The sequence below is a fragment of the Phlebotomus papatasi genome, chromosome 2, assembly GCF_024763615.1.
Source record: "Phlebotomus papatasi isolate M1 chromosome 2, Ppap_2.1, whole genome shotgun sequence".
Lineage (NCBI taxonomy): Eukaryota > Metazoa > Arthropoda > Insecta > Diptera > Psychodidae > Phlebotomus > Phlebotomus papatasi.
The window spans coordinates 69,752,450-69,780,139 of NC_077223.1; the positions used below are offsets into that span (position 1 = coordinate 69,752,450).

Consider the following 27,690-nt stretch of genomic DNA (forward strand, 5'->3'; position numbering starts at 1 on the left):
TTCTCTTCAAAAGAGTTTTTCTGGTTTCCCCTTTGAACTCACGGGAGTGCATGGTGAACGTCATAGCGAACAAGGGTGAGTTCTGGGCGGGCCATGATTGGTGCTATAATGTTATGAACCATCTCCCTGAAAAACCCCAAAAGAAAAACAACATTCTCAGTGTGGATAGGTAATATGTTAAAGATGCTGGAGTTCACCTGTAAACAACGCCCAGTGTGGACGTGTCCCGCATGGCGGCTTTGCAGAGTTCCAATCTAGCAGAATGGGGTGGCACGTATCGATCTTGGCTGGAGCCACAGAGCAGGATGTTCTTGAAGTGGTGCAACGTGCTTCGTTGCGAGAGGCGATAGAGAAAGCTCTGGCGGAGGTCGGTGGTATCGCGGAGGCATAGCTGAAGAAGGGATCCTGATTTCTTCCACTTTTGCATGAACCATATTCCTACCGAGAGACATCATCAATTTATTGCCACCGTTACCACCAATTTACAGCGTACAGGAAATTAAATGATTGATGAAGAGCAATTTGCAGCAAGTTCATGGTTAGTTAGAGCATTCATCGTCTAAGTTAAACATTACCCTTTGATTTTTTTCCCAGATAATTTTATCCCTTTCAAGGGAAAATTGCCTAAATTGAACGTCTTTGAATTTGGGTATTATGGCAAATGAAGACTATATGCTTAATTTGCTGGAAACAATTTTATACAAGTTCTATCGTAAAAAGCCAAGCATCCCGGATCTCGGAATCATGGAATATGTGAGTTAGAGAAAATATTCTAAATTTTTGATAGGGGAGAGTGGGACAGCTTCACGTGTGAATTAATGTCGAAAATAAAGATTTTTACACTGAGAAAAAAAAAGAGGGTGCGATTAACATTTTTTCCTCAGAAATTTAACACTTTTTAGGTGTAAAAATATATCAACATTTTTTTATGTTAATTTTACACCTTTTAAGGGTAAAATTAACATGAAAAAGGGTACCTTTAACCCCTAATACACCTAAAAAGGGTAATATTTACACCGATTTCGGATCAATACTGCAGGGTAAAATTAACATTTCCGGAATGTTATTTTAACTTTTTCGGATTTATCTCACTGTAGGACGAACAATATTTATTTAGGATTTGTCCTTTATATTTTTAGACTGCCAATACTCAAGAGAAACTATCAAAACAAATAAGCCGATAAGTCCTGAAAGAATTCAGGTGTGTCAACTGCTCTGCCTTCCCCCATAAACCTTGCAATAAATGTTTCGTTGAAGAAAATTGTGTAGTAGTACGAAAACTAGGGTCGAAGGAATACCTGTTCGGCAGGGGCAGGGAACACCTGTTGACAGTTTCGTTAAAACATTGAAAATATTTAATGCATCTAATAAATACTATTTTGGGAAGGCGGGGCTATTTTGAGCTCTGGCGCTATACTGAAACACGATTTTTCGCATATTTCAAATTCTAAAATAAGTTGAGCCCTGAGCCGTTTGGTCGTACAGTAGAGTCTCGCTATAGTCAATATTTGGTTCGAGATTTGACACTTGGATCACACTATAGTCCATGTCATTTTTTAAAATTATCAACGACTTTTTGTATTGAAATTGTTCGACTGCTTCCACTTTCTTTGCGATTGTGGTACTTGTCCTCGCTCTCTTCATTATGGATCATAATTATCACAACTACTCAATAAAGTTTGTCAAAAATATTAAAATAATTATGCATGTCGCATACTAAAAAACATAACCTAACTTAAAATCAGTGTTTTGAAATCAACGCTCGATAAATTGTGGACTATAGAGCGATGGCCTATAGCGGGACTCTACCGTACAATTATTTTATTTAGTTCTGCAATTTGTTTTGTAGCTAAATTACATTATGAATTATAGCTCAGTTCCCTTTACAAATATACGAAAAAATTGTATCACTAAGAAAAAACCTAAAAAGTTAAAACAACTTTATATCAGAGTTGAATTAACTCGAAGAATATCGATGTAATTGTTACACTTTTTCGTTGTAAATTTTAGTAAATAGAGTTGAAACAACTCTTCGTGCAAGTTGAATTAATACGTCGAATATCGATGTAATTATTACTCTTTCTATGTAAAATTTCATCTCGACTGAAGTATATGCTTGAGTGTTTTCATTTTAAGAATATACTTCAGTCAAGAAGATTTTCGTGTGACAAAGAGCATATGGAACATCAACTAGAAATATGACTAACAATGTTTCATGAAGACATGTGCGTGCGTGCATCATACGTGATTGTTCGCTCGGAACATAGGGAACATGAGGTCAAGACAATATTAACAAAGAAAAAGATAAAATAAAAAAAATATAAAATTGCAAAATCCTATCCATTTAGGGATTTGAAAGAGTTATTTTAAATCTAAAAAAACATTTTAACTCTTGAACCGAGTTATTTTAACTCTTAAAACGAGTTATTTGCAGTCTTATAAAGAGTTATTTACACTCCTTTGTCGTGTAAACTTTAGGAAAAAAAAAAGTTAAAACAACTCTTCCGAATATTACACCTAAATAGAAGTAGAATCAACTCTAAAATATAGTTAATCGAAAATCACAACAAAAAGAGTTAATTTAACATCGATTCGAGTAAGTTTTACTCGATTATTTTTCTGAGTGATATGAATGTAGTCTTACCTTTCTCTAATATAACATTTTTTCATTAATCTATGTTTTCCAATTTAATTGGTGTTCAAATTTCGTATCGAAAATGGTACAAAACAGGGTGCCACAATAAGTCTTAACACGAGTTCTCAAAATGCAAATAGGTGTTTATTCGACCCTAATACCGGCTTCAGACTGGAGGTTTAGCCCAGTTCCCGAAAGCCCCAAAAATCTAAATAACAAACAATTTTGTTGATTTCTCAAAATCTAATGGATAATTTGTTAGTATCCAATTCGGAGTAAGAATTTCCTCAAAAATCTTGTCTGATAAAGAATTAGAGTCCTTAAGCCATATGGCTAAGCTTCAGGTCTGAAGCCCATATGAGCCATACTAATGAGTTCGAGTTTTCCGAAAAGCTTTCTCTACTTGGTCGACTAGATCTTATCGGTGTAACGATTTCAACTGAATCGTCTTCAGTTTAAAGCTTGACCAAAATATCTCAAAGTTCCCATTGCGCTTCAGATAAAACAGTTATCCGTAAACTCTCGAATGATTACTGATACATAACTGGCTCAAACCGATTCAATTTTTTTCCCAAAAGTTCCATTTTGCTATTTCTTTTTAAAGCAAAATTACTTTCCAAATCGTTTTAAAATATTTAGTTACTAGACCTTGACAAGTAGGTAACGACCTAAAATTATAATTTATAATATTCATCAATGATAATATTTTGACTAAGACTTGCCTTGGAACCCTCACATGCAGCGCAGATAAAATAAATGAATTTAGTTACGTTTATTTTTATTTGAAAGGTTAAAAAACTCGTTGCAATCTTTCGCAATATTTGGGTACCAAAAGAAAGATATGGATTTTTAAATTATTTTTCTTTGTGTTAGTCCGTAAAAATTCGATTAATTCCAGAGAAAAAAGTATTTTCGATTAAAAATTGTCGACTTAGTTCGCTATTTTACGATTCGGAAAGACTTAACCATTAAGGACAAAATGATTTCCCTGATCGAAAAACAACAATAAAAACGAAACAAATGAGCAAAATCAATGAAACGTTTACCTTAAAACCTGGGAAAATCCGACAAAGTATGATTCATTTTTTTGTTTCTATGGACGGTTAGAACCTAGCCCATAACCTTTAAGAGCTTTCTTGAAAATACAAATGAACGATAAAATTTTCCGTTCTTGTAAAAAATATTATGTATATTATTGTTTCTATTTTCGAACCGGTTTTGCTTAAAAAAATGAAATATAAAAAAAATAATAAATTGAATTTATCAATGTGCAAATTTGAAAATTCTCACTTTTAAGCTTAATTATTTTCTACACAGAAAATAATTTTCGCGATTCCATTAAAACTTTGGGAAAAAGTAACACTACATATTCAGAAAAAATCATTTCATATAACGAACACTGATGTTCCAATAATCCTTAATCAATAATTTAAAAAAAAATATTTCGTAACATTGTTTAAAAACGTTTGTGCATTACTACTGCTTCTAAAGAATTTTTCTAAGCTTGAGTCGTCCCAAGCAGGGGCCTTTTGACATTTCATTTTTCCATACGTTTTTGCATAGAGGCACTTAAGACTATTGGCAAGTTTTTTCCTAAAGAGAATTGACTTATCAGTCTGATATATTTCGAAATAGTGCATTAAAAGCTATCTAAAAATACATATTTCATAATACTCGCCGAAATAATACAAAAACTACGAGAAATTTGTTTAATTCGCGGTGCAATATCTGCAAAATTTTTATAAGGAAAAGTGAAAAATATCTTCACTTTTTATTAGGCTTGATGGGCCTCAGTCCCAAGTAAGTGCGCTTTCCCCTACTGAAATAAATTGGAAAATAAAATTTTTGGATTTCCTTTGATGTTTATGCAAATGCTGTCATACAGGTAACCCGCTGATAAATCTAATGAATATTTCCATCTCATTTCCGTGATTAATATTTAATTAGTTGTATATAATGCAAAAAAATTTATCATGTTTTCAAAATTATTACAAAAAATATATTTTTAGCGATGATGAGATAATGAATAATCTTTATATTAACATGTGTTTAGAAAGGGAATTCCTATCGTTTTAATAAAAATGTTGTCATCATAAATAAAAATTCTACAAATGCTACCTTATAAAATTCCTTCATGGAATTTGGTTGTAAAACTCGTACATAAATCTTTTAACAAAAGATGAAGTTGTAAAAGAGCAAAGTAGAATTAAATTACAAGGAAAGTCTCATGATTTTCCAACTTCAACTGCATTAGGATGAAAAAGGTAGAGTCATTATTACAGAACAAGCAGATTCTTTTCTTTGACTCTGCCGAAGAACAATTCAAAAGTGAAAAGTTCTTCTCGAGAAAGTTTCTTCATTTAAAATTACTAAATACCGTTTTGTGCTTTTCTGGTAGACAAAACTAATATGATTTTTGAAGTTAAAACAAAGCCTAAATGTAATTTGGGAAAGATATCATAAGCTATATCGTTAAACTTTAAAGAGATAATGGAATATCTTGTGTGAATTTTGTTAGTCAATCGATTTTGAGATTGGAAGAAGGTTGGTCACGATTTTCTCAAATTCTCAGAGGATATTTCCAGGATAATCCTTTTAAATTGCCAATGGAAATTTGCTAGTAAGCTGAAGAATTAGATTTCAGAGAAGATTATAGATGATTTTGTGCAAGAATTTTCTTCATTTTCTCATCATGGCCTCTACAAATAATCTTGGGATTCATCTGGAATTCATCTGATGAATTCTTCAAGTTTATCGATTCTATAAGTTTTTTTTCACTCTAGCAAACGATTGAGCTTTTCCAATGAAATATTGCTTTTTAACAATTTATCAATAGAGTTGAAACAAGGGCAGATATAAAGGATTTCATGCTCAATTTAATTTTATGCTGTCTTCTAGAATTCCTTGTATTTACTGTATCGTATTTACTGTAGAGTATTTTTCTAACAGTTGGATAGCATTTAAAGTCGGAGTATTATTTGTTAATGATTTCGTACTAGTGGTACGTAGGCAAGGTTCGCAAGGATGAGCTATAAAACGATGGCAAAATGTCTCTTTGTTTCCAAAGATGGTTCGTCATTTCTTAACCATAAGATAAGCAATCATAAAACTCATGAGATGATGACTATCATTAAATAATTAACTTGATTTGGATATATACTCACCCATGTTAACTAGTCCGCTAGAGTTGTAAAGTGTTCCTAGATGTGGTCCGGAGAGCGATAAGAATGTATGTAGTCGTGACAGGAGAGGTCTCATCTGTGGACGCGCCAAAGCTGATCTTACAATAATTGTACCTAGGGAGTGAGCTACAAAGGAGATCCTAACTGGATTTAGTCCGCAAGTCTCAATGTGATACATGATTTCGGCAACAAGACGATCCGTCATAGTTTCAAAGTCCGAAAACGTATCACCTTGATTGCGTTCGGACATTAGAAATTCTAGATGAGCCCCTGGTAGACCTAGTTCGAGATATGTTCGAACAAGTCTCAGATCTGCTGAGTTCCCATCCAACCCATGAACACAGATAATGAGATGAAGACCACTAGGCGAAAAGGCTCTGTACTCATCACTGATGTGAAAGTACGGCAGATCAGAGGCAAGTTTAGTAAAATCGGAATAGATTGAACCGGTATACTTGATTTGCTTTCGAAACTCTTCGCGACATTTTTCAAACTCCATCAGTTGAAAGGGCGGGTTCTGTGGGGTTTTGGTGCCATTCGTATGCTCGTTGTCAATCTTGATTTTAGTATTATGAACTTCTACAAGATTCTTCCCGACTGTAAGTTCAGTACTACTCTGAGATTTCAGCATAGGTTTTGGTCTAGGAGTTCTTATAGCTTCGCAAACGTGGTACAGTGGGTTGTCAATGGAACTGGCAGGAAGTCTAGGAGTCAATTCAATTGGAGGAGATTTGACGATATACTTTTCTTTGGGACTAGGTTCTTTCGGAGAAACTATTTCATCTGTTCGCGATGGAGGATCTCGAAATTCATCAGGTGGTAGGAGAGCATCCATAAATTGCTTAGGTGGTGGTAGATGTACGTTCTCGAATGAGTGATTGTCGGGTATAGACGTGAGATCAAACTCGGATTTTGATTTTGTACTCGAGGCTCTGCGAGAGCCAATTGCTGGAGGTAGAAGTTCCTTTCTGATGTAGGGATGCAGGCCGTTCTGTACTGGGGGTATTTCAAACCAGCCTCCATTGGTTATCTTAGGCTCTTCTTTAGGTTTCTGTGGTGCTTTCGTTTTCATTCTAAAAGAAAAAGGAAATATTAGTATCCTTAATATCGATAAAATATCTCACAGGTAAAACAACGTGAAGCCTGTATTTCTGTACTTACTGAACTGTTACCATTGAAGTCTTTTTGTGAACTATCACATCTCCGTTGTGCTCTGTAATCTTTCTTGTTTTAGTTTCCTTATCTTCTCTAACTTCTCGATTAGGTTCCTCTCGCAATAGTTTCTGTAATTTTATCCTTAGTTGTTCTCCGTTGAGCACATGGTCATCGTAGGTTTTTACGGGTTCGGGAGTTGTATCCTCTGGACTGCTCTTATGACTGCTAACGTAGCCACTCTGATCGCTGAGTGATGATGTGGACTGACTGGTTGTGCGTTTCCGCATCGGTGGTGAGGTAATAAATTCAGGCGGAGGAGGAGCCAAGTTAGGGAGGCTTTCACTTATACCAGGCGTTGCTGCGGGATCCAACTCCAGAAGCTCCAACTTAAAAGGCACACTGGCGGACGATAGAAGGCGTCGTTGCCTCTTTCTCGTTCTCGAACTGCAGTCATCGCTGTCTGAACTTGAAAAGTCAGGTGCGTGATTTTCCCCATTTATCTTCTTCCCATTCATCTTGATGCTACTTGTTGAGCTACGGGAGTTTCTTCTAGGAATTGTGCTAATTTCTTTTCCATTGGTCTGTTGTTTGGTTAGTTTGTGCTTCTTCACGCGTATAGGAGGATAGGAATTTCTAGGAGGGAGTCCCATACTGGTTCCTTTTGGCAGAGAGTTGTAGTGACATCCATTAGTATTGTGCTTCATCTCATGAACATAATCTCTAGCATCACGTCCTTCGTGGTTTCGATTCAGAGTAGCTACATGATTGTCTGGTAGGGAGTTAACGTAGCCATTAATGAACTGAGCTAGACCAAGAGGAGTTATTTTCTTCGTTGGATCACCGGGATTTTTATATTTTTGTCGGAATTCATTGATGTTTCGCAAAAGATCTTCAGCACTTTTTGTCGTTTTCCCATTAACTTTTCGACGTTGCGAACTAGACAAAGAGGTCGGCTGAGAACCTAGCACCCTGGATACCCCATCATGTACACTTTGACATCCTTCACTTGCTGTTAGAGCTTGGAAAGGTGTTTCTAGTTGATCAAGAGACTTGCTATGTCTAGTTGGGAGACTCGAGCAGTTACTAACACAAACTGTACTATGTTGAGGTTCCCAATGATTTTCACCCTCAAGAAGCGTAGATACTGAGTGTCGGGATAGAGTTCGATAGCGAATATGGTTTTTATGCGCAGCAGGAGCTATTGAAAGACTTGCTTGTAGGATGTCTCCTCCAAGTGCTAGTTTTGGCGTGAGAATACCTATGATGTTACCTTTAAATGCTTCAGGTGGTGGCATAATGCAAGAGCATTCCTTCTTTCCTCCAAATACAGTGCTCTTTCCATGGTACATGGGTTTCAAAATTAACTGGAAAAGTTTTGTGAAAACAAGAATTATTTGTTGAGATACTTCTGCATATTCTGTGAACATTGCAATTGCAGTTGCATTTCATAAAATTTGAATAATGGCTTTTCTGGATACTTCTTCAACCTCTTGTGCAATAATACAAATATTCATGGAAAAGATGAAGTAAGAGATTGGCATTTCAACAAGGTAACTCAATGAATATTTAAGATGGCCTATTTATCTTAAAAGGAAATTTCTTTATTGAATATGTACGCAAATATATTGCACTTTGTCGCTATTAGTTAGTAGTACAAAATGGGATTTTATAGGGGAGGGCTTTCAAGCTTCGCGCACACTTTAGTTTTGAACACTTTTTCCCATATTCCCTCAATAAATCTGACCTATCTATGGTAATGTATTGCAATAGCTTGTTTTAAGATACATTTCCTGAAAAAAAAAAAAAATAGGTAGGGTAAGTGTGCCAAATTCCGCCCAGCTTGCAATTCCGGCAACCTTTTTTGGTCCTCGAATTTCCATGAATTTGTAGTTTTTACATACTCTAGGGATTATACAATGCAAAGGAATAACAAAAAATGTAGCTTCGACAAACTAGATGACGTGAAAAAGACATTGGAAGAATTCCCGAAGGGCAAGGAACTATGAGAATGAAGGTGGGCGAAATAGGGCACGAAAGCTATGTCTACATTTTTATTTATTTTAAAATGTATTAAGAATGATTTTAAAGTAAGTAAAGACGATAAACTTTCTACAAGGTTCTAAGCAAGACTCCTTAAGTAGAAGGAATGAAAAAAATCAATTTCTATTAAAGATATTACATTTCAAACTTGAGACTTTGGCGCTTGCATGCAACTATGCCGAAATTTGGCACACTTACCCTAAGAGTGTTTGAAGTCAGAGTATGTGCAAAGCCTGAAGGCTCCTAATGCCCCTAATGCTAAAAATTTGTTCTGTGATAAAACATTTATTAATATTTAAATGGCCCATGACCAGACCCAAAAGAAGTGTCAGCTTTAAATTTGTGAGTGACAATATTGATCTCTTGAATATAAATTTTGTCAATCTGGAGATTTATGTCTCAAAGAAAGATGAAACCCTACGAAAATTAAAATAAGGAAGGAGTAGAGGATGAAATCCCCAGAAGAATAGCGACTTATGCCCTTTTTCGCAATGCAATCAATGTCATGTGGAGCTTTCGGAAAAGAACATTACAATCCCCTATATCTTTTTCATATTTCATAGAATTCCCCATGGATTTTCCATCATTTCCACTCCCAGTTGACTTCCCTTTTATGGAGACATTTATTACTTTTTTCCCAAGGTCTCACCTCTCGTCCATTGATGTGGGGATCGCTTCCTATGCGTCTTCTTGAATACTCCATGGGGTCTTGATATCTGTCCTCGAATATCAGCGGTAGGGAATTGGCATCTCCATCGAGGGGTGTGCAGTGGACAGGAAGTGGTGGGAGGGAACACAGATATCTCGACCGACGAGCCATTTCGCTAATGTTAACATAACTTTGGTACTGAGTATCATAACAACTAGCTGTTGTGTGTCTGGGATGTTCCATGACGAAGAATCCCTCTGAAAAACGCTTCACGCGAAGTATATGGTGTTTTTTGGCCAGGAGACTGTGAACACTGGGCTGGGTGGCCGATGACATTACTCTCCGCCAATTTAGGATGCATTCAGCACATAGTTGAGCAATATCGGAATTGGCACGTGCCGTGAAATCATCTTCAGTATCGCAGAGCTGAAAAGAATTTAAATCTTTAATGTAATGAACCCTTTGGCTTAGTCAAATTGCTTAACTCCTTTAATTTCATAATAATACTGCCCTGGTATTTAAAGTTCTATGAAGTGATATTAAGTAAAGAGGCAACCAACCTTAGCGAGTTCTACGAGTTTCTTGAGACGTTGATCGCTGTCACCAGGTGATAACAAAGTCTGGGATGAGACACCCATTAGTGTGGCCCATTGATGTGGTAGAACGGTGCTGAATTCAGCCAGAGTGAGTTTCAGGGATTCCAGAGCTCCCAGAAGCAAGGCACAAATCTCCTTGTGAATCTGCATTCGAAGTGAATAATTTCATTGTAATACTTCTAGATGATGTGGATGTTAGGCACATCATCCAAAATTTAGGCACCTAACATTTGCAGTTTGTTTGAATTAAATGGTCCCTACCTCTCTCGCCTGAGTTAGACGAGCAGCTGCTCCTCCGCCACATTTTGCCTAGAGCATTTATTGAATTTCCAAGATAGAACATAAATATATTGAGATTATGGAAATATATCTGGGAATTTGGGCGTAAATTTACCTTTCCCATCCCAACTTGGGGCCCAAAGAAGACAGCCTCAAGTGGACCAGGTGAGATGGTTCCACGACAATTGAGTTTTCCACTTCCAATCCATGGCTTCGTACTCCGTGGTGCACTGAAAGACGAAAGAACTTTCCTAAGTGATTCAATTTCATACAATCACTTCCACTCAGAATCATATCTTTCTTAGAATGATATTGCCATGTATGAAGGTGGTAAGAATGAGAAAATTGAATGTGAAAGAATGGATGAACTCTTACCAACTCTGAACATAATGTAAAAGGCTTTTCCTTTCAATTTGGGATGATGTGCGTGCATGTGAGAAAGCAAACATAAAATGAGACACATGATTACACAAAAAGGAATATTTCTATTCCTAATAATTTTTATATTAGTTCCTGAAGGTTTTTGAACAGAGAGTTTAGGTGTAATGATACTAAAATAAACCCAAAGTCACAAAAGCTTGCGTAGGAGCAATCTAACCACTTATTCCTTTTAAACCTTTTAAAGTTATTAATAATTATTAATGCTGTATTGATATCGCCATTAGTTTCAGTGCTTACGAATTTTGTGCGTTTAAAACGAAAACTATTACACAGAAAAAATGGAGAAATCGTAAAATTGTAAATATTTGTGAATTAAAGTGAATGTTTGTGACTAAAAAGTTTGTAAGAGCTTTTACCTTTTACTGCTCGAATTCAAAGAGACAGCAGTAATATAATCCAATTTTTGCTACTTGTGACACGACTAGACTTCCGGTCTTCGACGACCCCCCCCACCCGTCAGTCAATATTATCTAGGACAGTCTTTTTTTTTCCTTTTTCCCTCACTCCCCTATCTCCCCTTACCAACCATATTTTTTGGTTTATTTCTTTGCATCTTCTAGATTTTTTTTATTTTCCGATATTTTTTTGGGAATAGTCAACGTGAATATTTCGTTCTTAGACACCTGTGTCCGAAAAACATTTCGATAATGAATTTTCGAATGTTAAAGTTAAACTACTTTGAAGGGTCTTATTCAATGGATTTACTTAAATTTGGATTTTTTTAAATTTAAATTTCCTCCGTAAATAATTCTCAAAGTTACTTTTTTATTTGTCCGTATGCTTGTTACTCATGCTAAAAATATTCTAAATAAAATGTGCTTTCCTTAAGCAAATTTTTGTTTCGGAATGCTTTTTTTTTAGAATATATGAACCTAAAACCAATGCACCTAAAAAACATGCGAAAAGATAATACGCGGAGTGCCCTTTCTTGTGAGTTCAAGCGCTCCGGAAAACTGGAACGCTTTACAATCTCTTTTTTTGCTAGAATCCATAAAATATATGGAATCACACAAAAGATTCTGATAGTTGAAATAGAATAAATTTTAGAATTCTTAAAGATTCCTAGATAGCGCTCGAATCTCCTATGATCAATCGGTCATCGACGGTTGACTGTTCCCACTGTTCTTTTAGGCTGTATATAAGGTGACAGATTCATTAAAGGAAAGTTTTCGAAGCCAGAGTGTGTGCGAAGCCTAAAAACCTTCCCCTTCTGTCCAGGACTTATATTCGTGGTTGCTAATATTCTGAATCTAACGCTGGACATTTGCGTAAGGACGAATGGTGCTATATATTTGCAGATAGAAAAAGAATGGGTTGTATGGATCTGCCCCACCCAACCATAGTACCTCATTAATTGACAAAAGCATTGCAGTTATGAGAAAATATTTTAGTCCCAAAATAGCTTCATTCGTGTTGCATTTTAAAAGGATTGAAGTGCGCAAGAAGGAAAATTAGATTTAAATGTTTCACCCTGTAACTACGTCATCATTTAAAATCCACTAAAGTCTTACGTCATCGTCATTTTCAATTGAATTCAGAGCTCTATAGAGTAGGAATTTTATTGGAAATACCATCCATATACCAAGGAACATTTACAAATCCACTCCACTTGTTGGGATGGGTGGAGAATACATTGTAAGGATTGTATAAGTATCTCAATGACGTAACAGTTTGCCACAATTTCCATACAGGAGCTTTGAAAGTTTTCTCACTTCTTTCTCACTCATTAAATTTAGTATGAGTGTCCTCCACATAGAGTGAATTCAATTCAACGATTTAGGAAGAATTTCTGCGAGAATCAAAACGAAATTGTTCATTTTCTTCTAAAGTAGCTTCTGTTTGGAAAGTTTAGGAAGACTCATCATAGGTGGATATGGAATGTTACATGAAAAGCTTATTTCAAGGGAGTGGAAATGGAGTATAAGAAAATCATTTAAACTTTTTTCATCTTCACATGGAGATCTTTTCGGTGGTGGGGAAAATTGAACGAAATTCCTAGAATGAAATAAAAATCTAATCAAATCATTCAACATTTCAACCTACAAGTAATTATCTGTCTTTCATGTCTTTGAAGCATCATGAGATATATTTTGGGAATCTTGCATGTTGTTATCATGTAAATCTTAATTCCCTATTAAGAATATTGTAGTATTTTAGGAGTTCGTATTAATGCAATTTTATTTATAATATCGTTAAAAATTATTTCCTTGATCTTAAAATATACTTCATATTTTAATTGTCGTAAAATTGGGTTTATTTCGAAAGAATTTATGTATCGTGACTAAGGTCCTACCCCAATGGTTTTGCATTATTCGTTATTAATAAAGCTGCTTAGCAATCCAAATGAGAAAAGAACTATGATGTACGAGTTCAAGAATATATTTTCCATTGCTTAATTTGTTTTGATAATTACCGGATCACAACCTTGGTCACAACCCATTTGAATAGACTTATAAAAAATCATCTAAAAAAATTATCCAAAATAGCTTAGGAGTTCCATAATTTGATACTCCTCACAATTTGCATAATTCGTTGGAAAGTTCTTGGAGGCCATAATATTTTGATATGGTTCCGAATCATTTTAACCGGTTATAAATCGATAAATTGATTCTTAATGGAAATTCAATTAGGAATAAAATTTTAAAGAAATGATGCAGTGCAAAAGTTGCAGTGCAATGCTCCAAAGTGAATATAATGTTTTTCTCCATTGAAAATAATAATAAAATAATATTCCAAAAATATATTATATTTCCTCAAAGTAATATTTAAAACGACAGTAAAAAAAACAAAAATAGTCCCTTATTATTTTATGAGTGCTTTCAAATTGCAAATTTAATATCATTCATTCATTTGCAACCGCTTAGGTATCCTTATCGGGGTCGCTGACTTAGGTTAGCAGCCCACGCCTGTCGATCCTTTGCTACTTCAGAAAAGTGTTCAAAGTCGATTCCAATTCGACTAAAGGCAAGATCCTGAATTTGTTTCAGACATTGTTCTAGTATAATATTAATGCTCAGCGCACAATAACTTTTGTTTGTAAACATGTTTTCAAAATTTCGCATGAGAATGAGCGAGATGACTAGATCTAGATCTCACTCACTCTCATTGAAATGTCAAAAACATGTTTACCAAACAAAAGTTATTGTGCGTTGGGCATAATAATAATAATAATAATAATAATAAGAATAATAATAATAATAATAATAATAATAATAATAATAATAATAATAATAATAATAATAATAATAATAATAATAATAATAATAATAATAATAATAATAATAATAATAATAATAATAATAATAATAATAATAATAATAATAATAATAATAATAATAATAATAATAATAATAATAATAATAATAATAATAATAATAATAATAATGGTGGCAACCTTCCATGGAGGAACTTAGGCCTTCTTGCAAGAGGAGTTCGGAAATTCCATTATTATTTTTTCTTATACGGGATGGGGTTGTCAGTCTCATGCCCCGTGGCCCCCGTGGAATCAAGTACAGTGAAGCTCACTGGATGTAATCCGAACACCATGAATGCCAGAAAAATTCCTGGTGACCTAAAGGGAGAATTCGAACCCGGGACACTTGCATCATAGAGCGGGTGATCTACTACTTGACCCATTGAGTGCCCAAGTATAATATTAGCCTTAGTATAATAAAATAAACCATTTAGGTTTAACTAGAAGAAAATTTAATTCTGAACGCAAATTTTTCTTTCTTATAAACTAGCCCATTTTTGCGTAGAATTGTCCCCTTGTTAGAAGACTATCACGCATTCTTCAATTCAGGTGAAATAGTCTTCTCTACAATTGAACAATAAAATTAAAGGATAATTGTTCCTATTTTTATTAACCCTAATCCTAACTGTAATTAACAGTATAACACTGTACTCTGAAAAAAATAATTTGTTGAAATTTGTGAAGTTTGGTTGAAATGCTGTTATTTTTGGGGGTCATTTTAATAATGACTTACTTTTTGTGAAAAAGGTGGGCTATTTTGTATAATTTTTGCCGATAATACAAAACATAGGGCTGTCAAAAGAGGTGTTTCGTACAAACAGTTTGTGTTGGTTACCACTTTTCTACAAAATTTCCACCAAATCTTACGAACTGGGATTGTGATTAATTGAAAATACCCCTTTTCAACCACTTTTTACGAACCTTTTGTTTCTAACACAAACATTTTTCTTAAACTTGCCGCTAGGAGCTCTTCCGTCTCTTCTGTCAATTGACAACGAAAAAGTGCTGAATAGTGAGAGTTTTCGCACGTGAAAAAGGAAAAATCCATTTCCTTCAATTAAATTTGAAATTTTATATGTGTGACGAAGTGAACGAAGATGTTGATGCTGTGCTCCATGCAAAGTGTGTGCAATGGGATTGCGAGGAGGCGTATTGGACTCTTATAAGTGAGTTCAATTTCCTCTTGAGTAACTTAACCTCAGTTACCACGATTTTCTTAATTTTTCTTAATTTCAGGTAAAGGTATTCATTCAGATGCTCTGTATGACTTCAGAGAAGCAGATATCAATGACATTTTGGACGCAGATATAAACCGAGTACACTTCCGGAAAGTCTGGGAGAAGTGGAAGCAATCCTTGGAGGAAGAGCAATCTGCGTCACGGGGAACATCAGCATCCGGAAAATTAGGAGACGGCGATATTCCGATTATCCAGCAACGAGCATCGCCATGAACAGTAATAGGCCTCTCATTAATCTTAAATTGTGAAGAAGATTTGATGTTGCAGACTTATTATAACAATAAAAAAGGATTCAACAAACACCGCCGGGAAGACTTGGTGGATCTTATAATCGAATACTTTAAAATTCGAAGAGCCTCTTTCTGTCAACAAAATCTATACAACATGTTTCTGAAGAGATTGAAGAAAATTCCAGTCAGAAAAGAAGGTAAAGAAAATAAATTATAAATGATTGAAAACCGTGTTAGTTAGATCCCATTTTGCCAATTATGTTCGTCAAGCAAGTCACAGTGAATAAATATAAAGATGTTTTGTTAATTTAATATCAAAGCTTAACGAATTTGAGTCTGTTGGGATTGAAATTGAAGTAAACGGTGTAAAACTACGGGTATATTTTCAATTGAATTTAAATTGGGGACCATTTAGAATTAAATAATATCTTGGAATTTACTTCAAGTTTTATAAATAAAATTTACTGCAGACTATGTAAAAGACAGAAAGAAAATATGAAAAAAGATTGTATTGAGTATAAAAATTCGCTAAGAAATACCTCAAATTACGAAAATTATGTAAAAATGAAAAATGTGAAAGAAACTGGAATACTCTAAAGGAGTATTGTTAATCAAAGCAATAATTTCCACATCTGATAATTTTTACTCCGATATAATGCTCGACCTTTATGAAGGAGTTGAGCATTATTTACTTTGTAAGTGTCTTTATAGACTTTACGTAGAAAAATTGATTACTTTAAGTTACATTAATGAACGCAAAAAGAAATTTAAATATAAGAGTGATGATAACCCCAGTTCCACAGATATAACTGAAAGTAATTTAAAAAATGAAAAATTGAAAATGAGTGCCTCCGAGTCTTCGAGATCCTTACATTTGCTCGAATTGTTACTGATCAGACAAAATTGCAAAGGAAAACGAAAATTTAAGACTATTACGAACGCTTCAGCCATTAATTGAACTAGTCATGAAGACGTCAATAAGCAATGATGATCTTGTCGAACTTAGAAAAAAGGTTAAAAATCTTAATTGTGAATATCAAAGAATTTTCAAAACATATTTAACACCAAAATTCCATTACCTAGTGCATTATAGTACAATGATTGAGAAATGTGGACCGTTGAAAAATCTTTGGTGTATGCAAATGGAGGGAAAACATAAAGAGTTTATAAACTATAGTCACCGTATTAACTCTCGGAACAACATTACACTTCCAATTGCAATAAAGGCTAGTCTTAAAATAATTCATTTGTTATTAGATGATAATATGTGAAATATATTATTTACAAAACCAATATTTTTTTTTTATTTTTATAATTTTGATTATTACAAATCACCTTGAAATTCTCCTAAAAGAAAAGAATAGCAAAAAGGTGGGTAAAATTTGATGGTAGAGACCCCTAATTTGTAAAACTATGAATTTACAAACAAGGGGGTAAAATTTTGTATTTGGTACAATCGGTTTGTAAAATATTGAATTTACAAACCAGGGGGTGAAGTTTTGTGTTTGGTACAAACTGGATTGTGAATCCGCAAAATTACAAAACGATTGTGAAAAATTAACAAACTTTTACGAATTTGGCGGTGGGAACACCTTTTCACCACCGTTTGTCATTTTTCTATGGAGAAATTACAAAACTTTGACCACTTTTTACAAATTATTTTTTTCAGAGTAAGTTCTAGTTCCATTGATAACCTTTCCGTAAAACGATCTCAAAATTCAATTTGCAATTTAGGGGTAGACTGCCCCATATTTCTGAATTATTTTAATGTAGAATACTTCTTTAAAAATTATATCTGAATTATTGTGATTATGAGTAATTAATTTATAATTTTAAGCCCTCTCTAGATTTTTGAAATCCCTATTTCAACGGGTAAGGGTCGGGAAATTAAATTTAAAATTTAGGAAGTGAGGTTCTCAAGGTGTGTATAAATTTCCATTGTTCCTAGAGGTGAAAAGTGAATGGCCTATCAGGCCCTCTTTATACATCCTCAGCGGATGAAATGGGGATTTTCTGGAGGAGCTGACACGAGGGATTGTCTGAGTAAAAGCCTCTCGGCGGAACACAGTTTGACGATGATGAATGAAGGTATGGAATTTTTGTGTGTACGCCAAGTTGCTGCGGGCATTCTCTTGGATTTCTAATGCTTTTCCTCCTTCTTCGAACTTTTACGAAAATGTTTGCCCTTTCTCAGACAGCTTTTTATTGTTATCATCACATATGGTGTTCTTGTTATTTTTATCCTTTTTCTTCGTGGATTTCCTCCAGTCCAAGTTTTTTTCTTCTTTCTCCTTTCTTCACATTTCCACCTCCTTCATTTTTCCCCTCTACTCAACTGGAAACTTTTCCGGTGCCACCCCCAGCCCCCCAAAAAAAAAAAATAAATAAAGCAAACCATATTCATGCCGGAATGCCAACGAAACAGGAGAGATTCTGCACCATGTAACAAATTATTCCCGCAGTAAAATGTGAAAAAGTTATTGGGATCAGCGCGCTTCATTTGATTTTTATTTGGAAAAAGGCAACAATGGAGCTCTGTATGGAGCATATGCTCCAGCACCTCCCATCGACCACTGTACAGTGCACCCGCACAATTTTACTTTATTGAACATGCCAGTGTCGTATTGTGTGTCGTGTTTATTTATGAAAGAAACCGAGAATCGTCATCAATACAAACCACCATTCACGTGAGGAGGGAAACACTTTTGTGGATGAAATCAATAGATGGAGATGGAGGTGCCTGGTGGTGCAATGGGGACGCCCGGTACCGAGGGGTTTCGTGTTCAGAATTTAAACATTACTCAATATAGAAACAGTTTTTCGTTTAACTATAGAACAAATTAACGTAAAAAGCTGTGGGAGAGAAGAAATTTAAATTAAACCAAATGCATGAAAATTTATTTGCAAAATACACCATGTCATAATAAAAAAAAACAGAAATGAAAATCTGTTTTATATATTGCTTAAAAATTCTGCTTAAGAATTTGCTTAAATATTTCCTTAAGAATTCTACTCTCACGCAATGAAACTTATAATTTTATAGAAATACCCTAGGTAAAATATTCTGTAGTCAAATTATACTATATTGTATAATTATTTAAACAAGTTTCGAAGTTTCTGGGGCACGTCCACCGCCGACTTACCCATTACCGCATTCTTCTTGGAAAAATGTAGAGCACGCAATATAAGACATTTCAAAATAAAATTTTACTGCTCGAACTCCACGGAGAGAGCAGTATATATAATCCCTCGATTTTTTCACCCCACCCCCCACAAATTTCCACCTTCCATCCCCCGGAGACCACTTTTATCAACAAATCTTCACGTTTCAGATGATTTCTGAGAAATGTCGTCACGCTGTTTTTCCGTCCGGCTGTCGCCAGCTCTAGAGACCAAACGGTTAGAGATAGCGACTTGGGACCTTCGCGGGACCCCCACCCCTAAGTTAACCCAAGGATCGTTAACATGACCCTCCTTTTGCCCCACCCCTCCCCTACCCCTCCACGACCATGTTTTTGGGATTGCTCGAAAACGCGTAATGCATTTTTTTTTCATTTTTGGATATGTTTTAAGAGATTATCCAGGCGGACATTTCGTCCTTAGACGAAAATACCGTTGAATCATTCCTAATAACGGTTTTTCAAGGTCAAAGATTATAAAGGCACTAGAGAGCGCATTTGTCAAGCGAATGGGGTCATGTTTGGGCTCGTTGAAAAGGTCTTGAAATTTCCTATAAAACTGAACCGATTTCAATCGGTTCTGAACCGGTTCATATCCGATAATTAATTTTTATCCGAAAATCAATTCTATTTACTTTTAAAACAATTTTGGAGGATCTTTTGAATGATTTATGAATCGGTTTTTTAAAGATTGTAAGCGGGAATTTTGAGTTGTTTTGAACAAGAATAGTTAATGATTGTCCAAACAAAACTATCCTAGAAGTCTGTATGAAACAGCCCCTCATGTAAGAGGTTAACGATATTAATGGATATGGGAATCACATAAGGCTTTATTAGCATGAAGTTCTTAGTTCATCCCTCTTTATAAGAAGTAAGAAAACTTCCAAAGGATCAAACTGTATCTTTCTAAAGCTGCCCCATCTCTATTAAAATAAATGGAATTAATAAATAAATTTTGAAAGTTAATAAAGAGTTTCTGGAAGAAATGTCAAATATTATACAGTGGCGGCGATTTCGGACGACTCAAGCTTAATGGTGCTATTACAATAAAAAATGAACATGTGTTTTTACACTTTACTGTTCTCATGTGCTTTGTGTATTATCGACTTTTCTTTACGTTGATTCTTGTCAAGACTAGTTTCCCCAGTTCTCACTGGGTTCTGAAACAATCAAATAATCGTGACAGGAACCAGCGCAAAGAAAAGTGTATAGTGCTTGAGAACGTTCAGAATGCTTGAGCAGTGAGAACGTTGAGAACAGTAAAGTGCTGAAAAATAAAATGTTCGATTTTCATTATATATTAGCACCATAATACAATGTAGTTTTTTTTATCTTTTAAACAATTTCCTATAAGATTTTCAGGAAATATGAGGCATAGGACTAGATATTAATTTATAATGTAGCCATGGGTCAGATTCACTCAAAAACATGACAAAATTAATTGTCCGAAGTCTGCGCCGTCCGAAGCAACCTCACTTTCTCCAAGACATTTTTCCAATAACGTCGTATATTCTCCTTGGATTTTGTTCTAGCCCCTTAACATGGAATCCCATTGCTGTCAAAGGAGAATGAAGCACGAAGAACGAAATTATGCAATTGGTTATGAGGGTGGTGACTTGAATGATGTGTCACAATTTTTGTCGTCTGACCCGCTTTTCCATTTTTCTCTCTGTGTCCCCTTTTTCTTCTTTGTCTTTCACCCACACAATGCTCTTACAGTGAAAATCCCCACAAGAGGAATTTCCTCCAAAATGCGTGCAACTTAAATCCTTTTTTGTGCTCTATCTCTTATTCACGGGATGTTCGTGTTTGGAATATACAATGAAGCTCCTCTCTCTGGGCTTCAATTGAAAATTGCTCCCATTTTCAGATGTAATTTATTGATTTACAAGACTACCTATCAACGATTCCATTCGTTTTTTTCTGCAATTTCATCCATGTCTTTACCGGTTTTTTTTTGCTCTCACTAGAAAGGAATCGTGAAGAGTGATTGAACGTGATTATTCCAACAGTTTCAATATTCAGCGCAAAGTGGCATAAGTTATTCGATAAAAGATTCCAAAGGAGTTACATTTTGGTGGTTTTCGGGAAGATGTGCCTCAAGCTCTTTATAGTTCAAAGCGAAAAAGTTAGATGTATGCCTAAGGATCAATATTCAGAATTTTCACAGTACTTGCAATTCATCGTGTATATTAAACGTATTGTGAGTTCTGATTCAATTTGTGAAGTGCAAAAAAGTATTGGAGAATAGGTAATAGAAACTTTTTAAACTTACTGGTACAATAGAAAGATTTTTTAAAGAAAAAGTGTTTTAAAAGAAAGTTGTTGCACATATGACAAATAATTTAAAAAGATATATAGCAAAAATGGAGAAGGTGAAGCTTTTATACTTTTTAAATGAAAATGTACTTTAAAATATTTTTTTTTTAAGAAATGACAGTGTTACAAATATATGAACATACTTGTGACTGGTATGGTGAAAATCATCGAAAGCTTTTTAGCTGGATTTTGTACTTTGAACTATTTATAACTTTTTTGTTGCTTAAACTTTCCGAAATAAAAGTAAAAAAGTATAATATAATTTCATGAAGTGGAAGCACTGAGTGAAAAGTACGGAAAATTTGGGTTAACGAGAAAAAAGTGTTGATGTGAGAAAGGACTTGAGTACATACAATTAAAAAGAAAAAGCCAAAATGCCATATAGCCCTAATCAAATTTAATGAAGACGATATAACACGACACCAAAATGACAATGCCAGACTCTCAAAAATTAATTAAATCTCTTTCATGGGTGTATTTCGAGACGATGACGATGGTATGGCATGAAATGGCTCAATATGGATGAAAATTTAGTACACAGTTAAAAATCTGGGAAACTCATTTAAATTATGATATAATTATAAACTTTTGTCACAAAAATAAACCAAGGGATATAAAAAAGAACCTTGAATTTTGAACAGCAGAAAGGTAATAAGAGTAAATAAAAAGAGATGGAAAATTGAAAAGACTTCAAAGAATGCTCGATATTTTGAGAAAGTTTTCAGGTCTTGCTAATTATTTTATTTTAATTTATTTTTTTGATCTTTCAATTGCTATATCTTCCGTTAATAATTGTGCCATAAATTTAACGAGAAGTGTAGTTTTCTGTGATTTTGTTCGAATTTTTAGAATTGATCAAACCAAATAAGAAAAACGGTTTTGATTTTTTTAAATATATATTTTTTAATATTTACAAGGATAGAAAATTATCGTATTCGATGAGAATTTAAGGCTTTTTAAAGGTGTTATCAAATAAAAAATAGTTGAAATATTGATTACGTTACATGCTCGTACATGAATGGCATATACAATCTGAAAAAGAACTTTTCTACCGTTTTGCTCTGGAGGTTGGACACCAACGCTAAGACGGCGGTGGACGCTGAAAACTACACAGCATTTCATCAAAACGAAACTGTACTTCGAAAGCATTATCGATGAATAAATTTGTCTATCTATCTACCTATCTATTAAACTGATAAACGAAAAATTTTTAATACTTGAGAAAATTGTATTAACAAAACCGTAACCTTGATTCTTAAAAACAAGTATAGAGCATTAAGAATATTCGAAGATTAACTAATGAGGTAATGAAATGATAATTATGATAAATAATCTAACTAAAGATTATATAGAATAATTGTTGGATCAGTTATAAAAAATCATTTGCAATTTTCGAGTCTATGCTGGACAAAGTAATACAAAATAATTTTTAAAAGCTTAATTCGATTTTTAACTGTGTACAAGAGACTTTTGTCTCTGGGGAAGATGATTTAATTGAGAAGATAACACACATGGATTCGAATAAATATTGACAGAAACTAAGGAACTAGCATAATGCTAATTGGTCATGGGTCACATACTTGATATAAGGCTGATGGAGTGCCACAAGACTTGCGTGAATCCCCAGACTAATTGCTGCCAAGTGGAAGTAGTCAAAGAGGACGGGCAGATGATAGTGCAGACCCCGTCCAGGGTGAAAGTTCAGTTGAAGTGTCCGTGATGATGCTAAGGACAAGTTGGTTCCATTGGTTGTCTGCTCCCCAAACCATAATTCCAAGTGGAGTGAGAACTCCGCCCTCTCCACTGATTCCTTCAGATGTCGGCTGTCAACTGCAAGAAATTTGGATAAATTGCATTTAGCATTATGAGACAGCAAATTTCTAATCTTCACAAAACGCACCCCTGCTCTCCAATTATTCATATGGAAATTAAGTCAAAAGCCTCATATCCATTTATCAAGACCGTAAAAATCTCTCACCAAGAATATCCACAGCATAAATTTTCTCCTCTATTCATTTTCTTATATAATTGAAGTAATAAGGATTTTAAATTTTTTTGTGCTCAGTCCCTTTTGCATGTTCCATGTGTGTTAAAAGGTATCAAGACTCGCCGGGTCATTAACATGAAAATTTATATATGGGCAAAAAACTATACGTAGAAAACTGATTTTCTCATTTTATAATACACTTCCGGCGGTACGAATCATGCAAATGACATACCATAGCTGAATGCTTTATTTCTCTATTGTATTTGACCCATTTGACCCCACTTTTAATACAACAGACTCTCTTATTCAAAACTTTTTAGACGATAGACTAAAAAAAAACAATGACAGTATTTTGAAAACCATATTGACCGCTCTAGTGTATTTTTTTAAGATGCGAACAAGCTTAGGAGGAAGCTTTTAATGTTTATAAAATAATATTATTCAAAGAGGGTAACAATACGGAAATATACATATTAACACAGAATTTATATAGCGGTATAAAGGTTCTGTAAAAAGAGTTTTGTGAGATTTTGGCGATAAAACTTAACTGCGTCGACATTTAACATTTTCACCTTTACCTCCTAACCATATGAAATTAAAAAGTTATGGGATATGATTCTTTCATTAATTTCCAGGTTTGTAAGGGAATTAGAATTGAGTGGCAGACGTAATTCGAAATTTATTACATTGATTTACAATTAAAAAAAACATCCGAGATGTGTGCCCTGTATGCTTACCTACAATATGAACGCTCAAAATATTACTGAAATTACATTTTAAATAAAACAAAGTAAATAAAACTAAAATGCGCAAACGGATAAAGTTGAAATGCTCTAAATCACTATTTAATCGGCATACTCAAAAGAGTTTTATTATAATTTATTTTTAGAAAGCACAGTGCCGGGCAAGAGTTTCTTGACAAATCTATATTCAAGAAACCAGGTGGAAAAACAGATAGAGAAGAAATTTTTAAAATTTTTCTTTTTGCTAATGAGTTGTTTGTAAGCCACAAATGTTATTTATGTGTTTCAAAAAAGATCATTATTAATTTTCTTTTGTATTAAAGTTGATTTTTTACCATAAGTTCATCATTTTTCATAGGCCAGAAGTTTCTTTACACAATTCAAAATCGTGTAAAACTTACTCAAAATGATCAAATACGTGCTACTAACTTCTTTTAGCCCAGTTATATTTTGAAGTTATGTCATGTGAGTAAAAATCGGAGATTTGCATACATTTCTAAAGTTTGCAATGTTTAATTTAAGCATATAAAAGCCATGATAAATATTAGCAAAATAATGTATTTCTTGTTAATTTATAATTTAGTTCAAAATGGCAAATTATAAAAAGTTAAAAGAAGGGAGATCGTCCAGAGGTACTACCAGAATGAATCTGTGTTGTTGATTCTTTAATCTATCACTATCCTGTATTGATATATAAAATCGTCAAAATTTATGATAATTAGGCACGATCACATTTGGAAAACGCAACTGGCCGACCAAGGATTTTGACTCAAGAGGGTTGATAACCGCATTGAAAAATATCTTTGGTAGTGACCTCATGATATCTGTTTCAAAAATTCTGAGTAAGTTAGTTGCTAAAGAACAAGTCGTCCCTATATTACAAAAATTAAGCCCTAACTGAGAAAAATGGTAAGAAAGGTTGTATAGCCTTGTCATTTGAACCTAAATTATAAATTAACAAAAAATACATTATTTTATTATTATTATTTATCATCTATTTTATATACTCAAATTGACCATTATTGCTGAAATGTGGTCAAACCCGCTGTTTGTATCTCAAATGATATAACTTCAAAATACAACTAGATCAAAGAAGTTGGTTGCACGTATTTGAACATTTTGAGTAAGTTTTACAAATGTGTCAAGAAACTTTTGGCCGATGAAAAATGCTCAACTTCAAGAAAACACTTAGTTTTGATATGAAATAAACAACTCATTTGCAAAAAAATTAAATAGTTTTTTCTCTATCATTTTTCCACCTGGTTCCATGAACATAATATTTGTCAAGAAACTTGTGGCCTATACTATATAAAACATTTAAATATTTAGATTTTGAGGTTACGAATTACTGTAATGAATCGTATAGAACCAGCATTTTTTATTTGAGCCAGATGTAACCTCAAATAAAATTAGGTTATGTTAAGCTAAAAAGTAAAGAGGTTATTTTGTTCGATGATTTAGTCACAACAAACGAAACTGTTTAAAGTTCGACTTTTAAACTGTTTTTAAACTTTAGTTTTATCTGTATAAAACTTATTTTTTGTTTCTTTCTTATTCCAAATTATAACTCAAAATATAATACAATCTTGGATATTTAAATGTTTCTTATTACAACAATTTTAATTTTTAAAAAATGATATTTAAATATTCAAAATAATTAGAGAAAATAATACGTCAAAGCAATCTGAAGGGTTTTTTTTATTGGATCATAAATAACTTTAATATCAATAAATCTATGAAAGAATCAAGTCTAACATATGTACATCAAACCTACCAAAACCGATCAAATTGACCGGTTTAAAACTTTTTAAAATTAACACATATTCAAATGGGACAATGTCGCTATTAAACTTTACGAATTTCTTTAAATCTTCGGTTGCCTCAGCAACTGTTCTAACTGCATTTGCTTTGTGTCAGCATTCGTTGTAAGCAACGAATCGCTGCGCGGCGTTTGCAACGAATGCAGACACAAAGCAGATGCAGTTAGCACAGTTGCTGAGGCAACCGACGAAATATGCATGTAATAGGGTAAAATGAGGTAATTTGGAACCATTTACTATTTGGGACATTTGAGATTGTCTCATTTTTTCAGATGAGCAAAGAGAAACCAAAGACCGCAAAATAAAAGAAAAAGACGATTAAGAAGAAAAGGAAGTGCTTTTCTTCCTTTTGAATCTCTAAAACAGTGAGAAAATCTCAAATGTTCCAAATTGTAAATGCTTCCAAATTACCTCATTCTACCCTATACTTTTCAGTGATAAAATTTTAATTTATTCCCCTTTTCTAAGAAAAAATTGTTGAGTATCCTACCTATGGTAGTCTGTCATTTGACCGTGCGTGCTAGCAAAAAACATCAAAACCGGTCGATAGGTTTAGTGTTAATGGAGATTTCAATAAATCTATCCGGCATCGTCCAATATTCAAATTATTGTTTTACAAAAGTTTTATTTTAATATAATGCATTAAAAAATAAAAATGCAAAAAGTTTTCGGATTGACCATTAAAAAATAAGCGTAATTAATTTTATTTGTATATAGTAGTTCGCAAATTAGCTTATCATTTCTTGTTATGTCAAAATCTCTATGTTAAAGTGTTTACTATCAGTTTAAAAAAAATAGCATTTTTCTTTATTCTCTTTACAATATTCTAAAAAAACTTAATCAATGAAAATATTACAATAGCGTAAGTCACATTTATTTCAAATAAATGTCATATTTTGTGTTGCAAGAACAAGAACAATAAAAGCTTGGAAAATATAGTTTTCTTTTATTTCCGAATGTTACCTATAATAGTATTTACTGAATTTATGACACCAATTTTATTTCAAGTATATCAACATTCACTTCAACGTGCCATAAATTTCACCACAAATCGTACTTCCAGCAGTGAAATCATTTGTAATAATATATGACACTTTTTTCTTATTCTTCTCTTCCCCTCTCCCTCTAAGAAACATCTTGAAGAAAAGTTCTGCGTTTTATTATTCTTTCCCATTTTCTATTATGGGGTTTTCGCTCTTGAAGCCTATCATGTAAAAGTATCCCTGAAAAAAATATATCTCTCTGGGCGATACTTAATGCAATGAAATGCTTTGATTTGTCACAACAAGCGCTTAAGTTTGTGCGATAAGAAGCTCATTATTGAGTTTTATTCTTTTGGCTAAACTTCTGCAGCAATACACCAGAGAAACTCCAATTATTTTGATGTTTATTTAATGATTTCCTCTTTAGCTTGATTCTTCGGCAGTTAATTAAAATTGGATCGAAGTTGTTGGAATATGTCCATTAACATTATTGGTTTTGACGTAGACATGCAATTTTCACTTTTGATTTTGACACTCTGAGAAGGAATTTAAATTGACGTTTACAATTAGCGTTTTTCTTTAAAAATAAAGTTTTTAATATTTAGTTTACTCAAGATTGTTCATAATTTATTAATATTTTGCAAAGAAATAAACACGCGAAAATTATTACTTGATACCCTTGATACTGTTTACGAGAAAGCGTGCTATCTTTGGACGACTCAAGCTTCGGACAATTAAATTTTTCTATGTTCTTAGTGGATTCGACCCATGGTTTTTTCAGAAAATTTTGGGCATTTGACGAACTATTAAAATGTAATATTATAGGGTAAAGTGGTACAAATTGGACAATGGTACAAGTTGGACAGGGCTTTTTTTCTTGATAAATTTAGTACTTCATTTTTATTTGTATATTTTTAATGCTTTAGTTTTATAATTTAGTTCCTTGTGCTTAAAAACAAAT

General features: G+C 33.7%; 1 protein-coding gene across 2 annotated transcripts in view; it reads right to left on the reverse strand.

Moving 5' to 3' along the window:
- The window catches only part of LOC129804169 (protein FAM135A), a 76,096-nt gene that overhangs the window by 2,604 nt on the left and 45,802 nt on the right, over positions 1-27,690 (reverse strand). For both annotated transcript variants that reach the window (XM_055851246.1, XM_055851245.1), the window contains exons 4-12: positions 22,777-23,026; positions 10,652-10,766; positions 10,519-10,566; positions 10,222-10,401; positions 9,662-10,087; positions 6,979-8,336; positions 5,800-6,890; positions 198-438; positions 43-126 (exon numbers count right to left, since the gene is read on the reverse strand). In XM_055851246.1, coding sequence (XP_055707221.1) covers positions 43-126; positions 198-438; positions 5,800-6,890; positions 6,979-8,336; positions 9,662-10,087; positions 10,222-10,401; positions 10,519-10,566; positions 10,652-10,766; positions 22,777-23,026 — 3,793 coding nt within the window. The remainder of the gene's footprint in view (positions 1-42; positions 127-197; positions 439-5,799; positions 6,891-6,978; positions 8,337-9,661; positions 10,088-10,221; positions 10,402-10,518; positions 10,567-10,651; positions 10,767-22,776; positions 23,027-27,690) is intronic.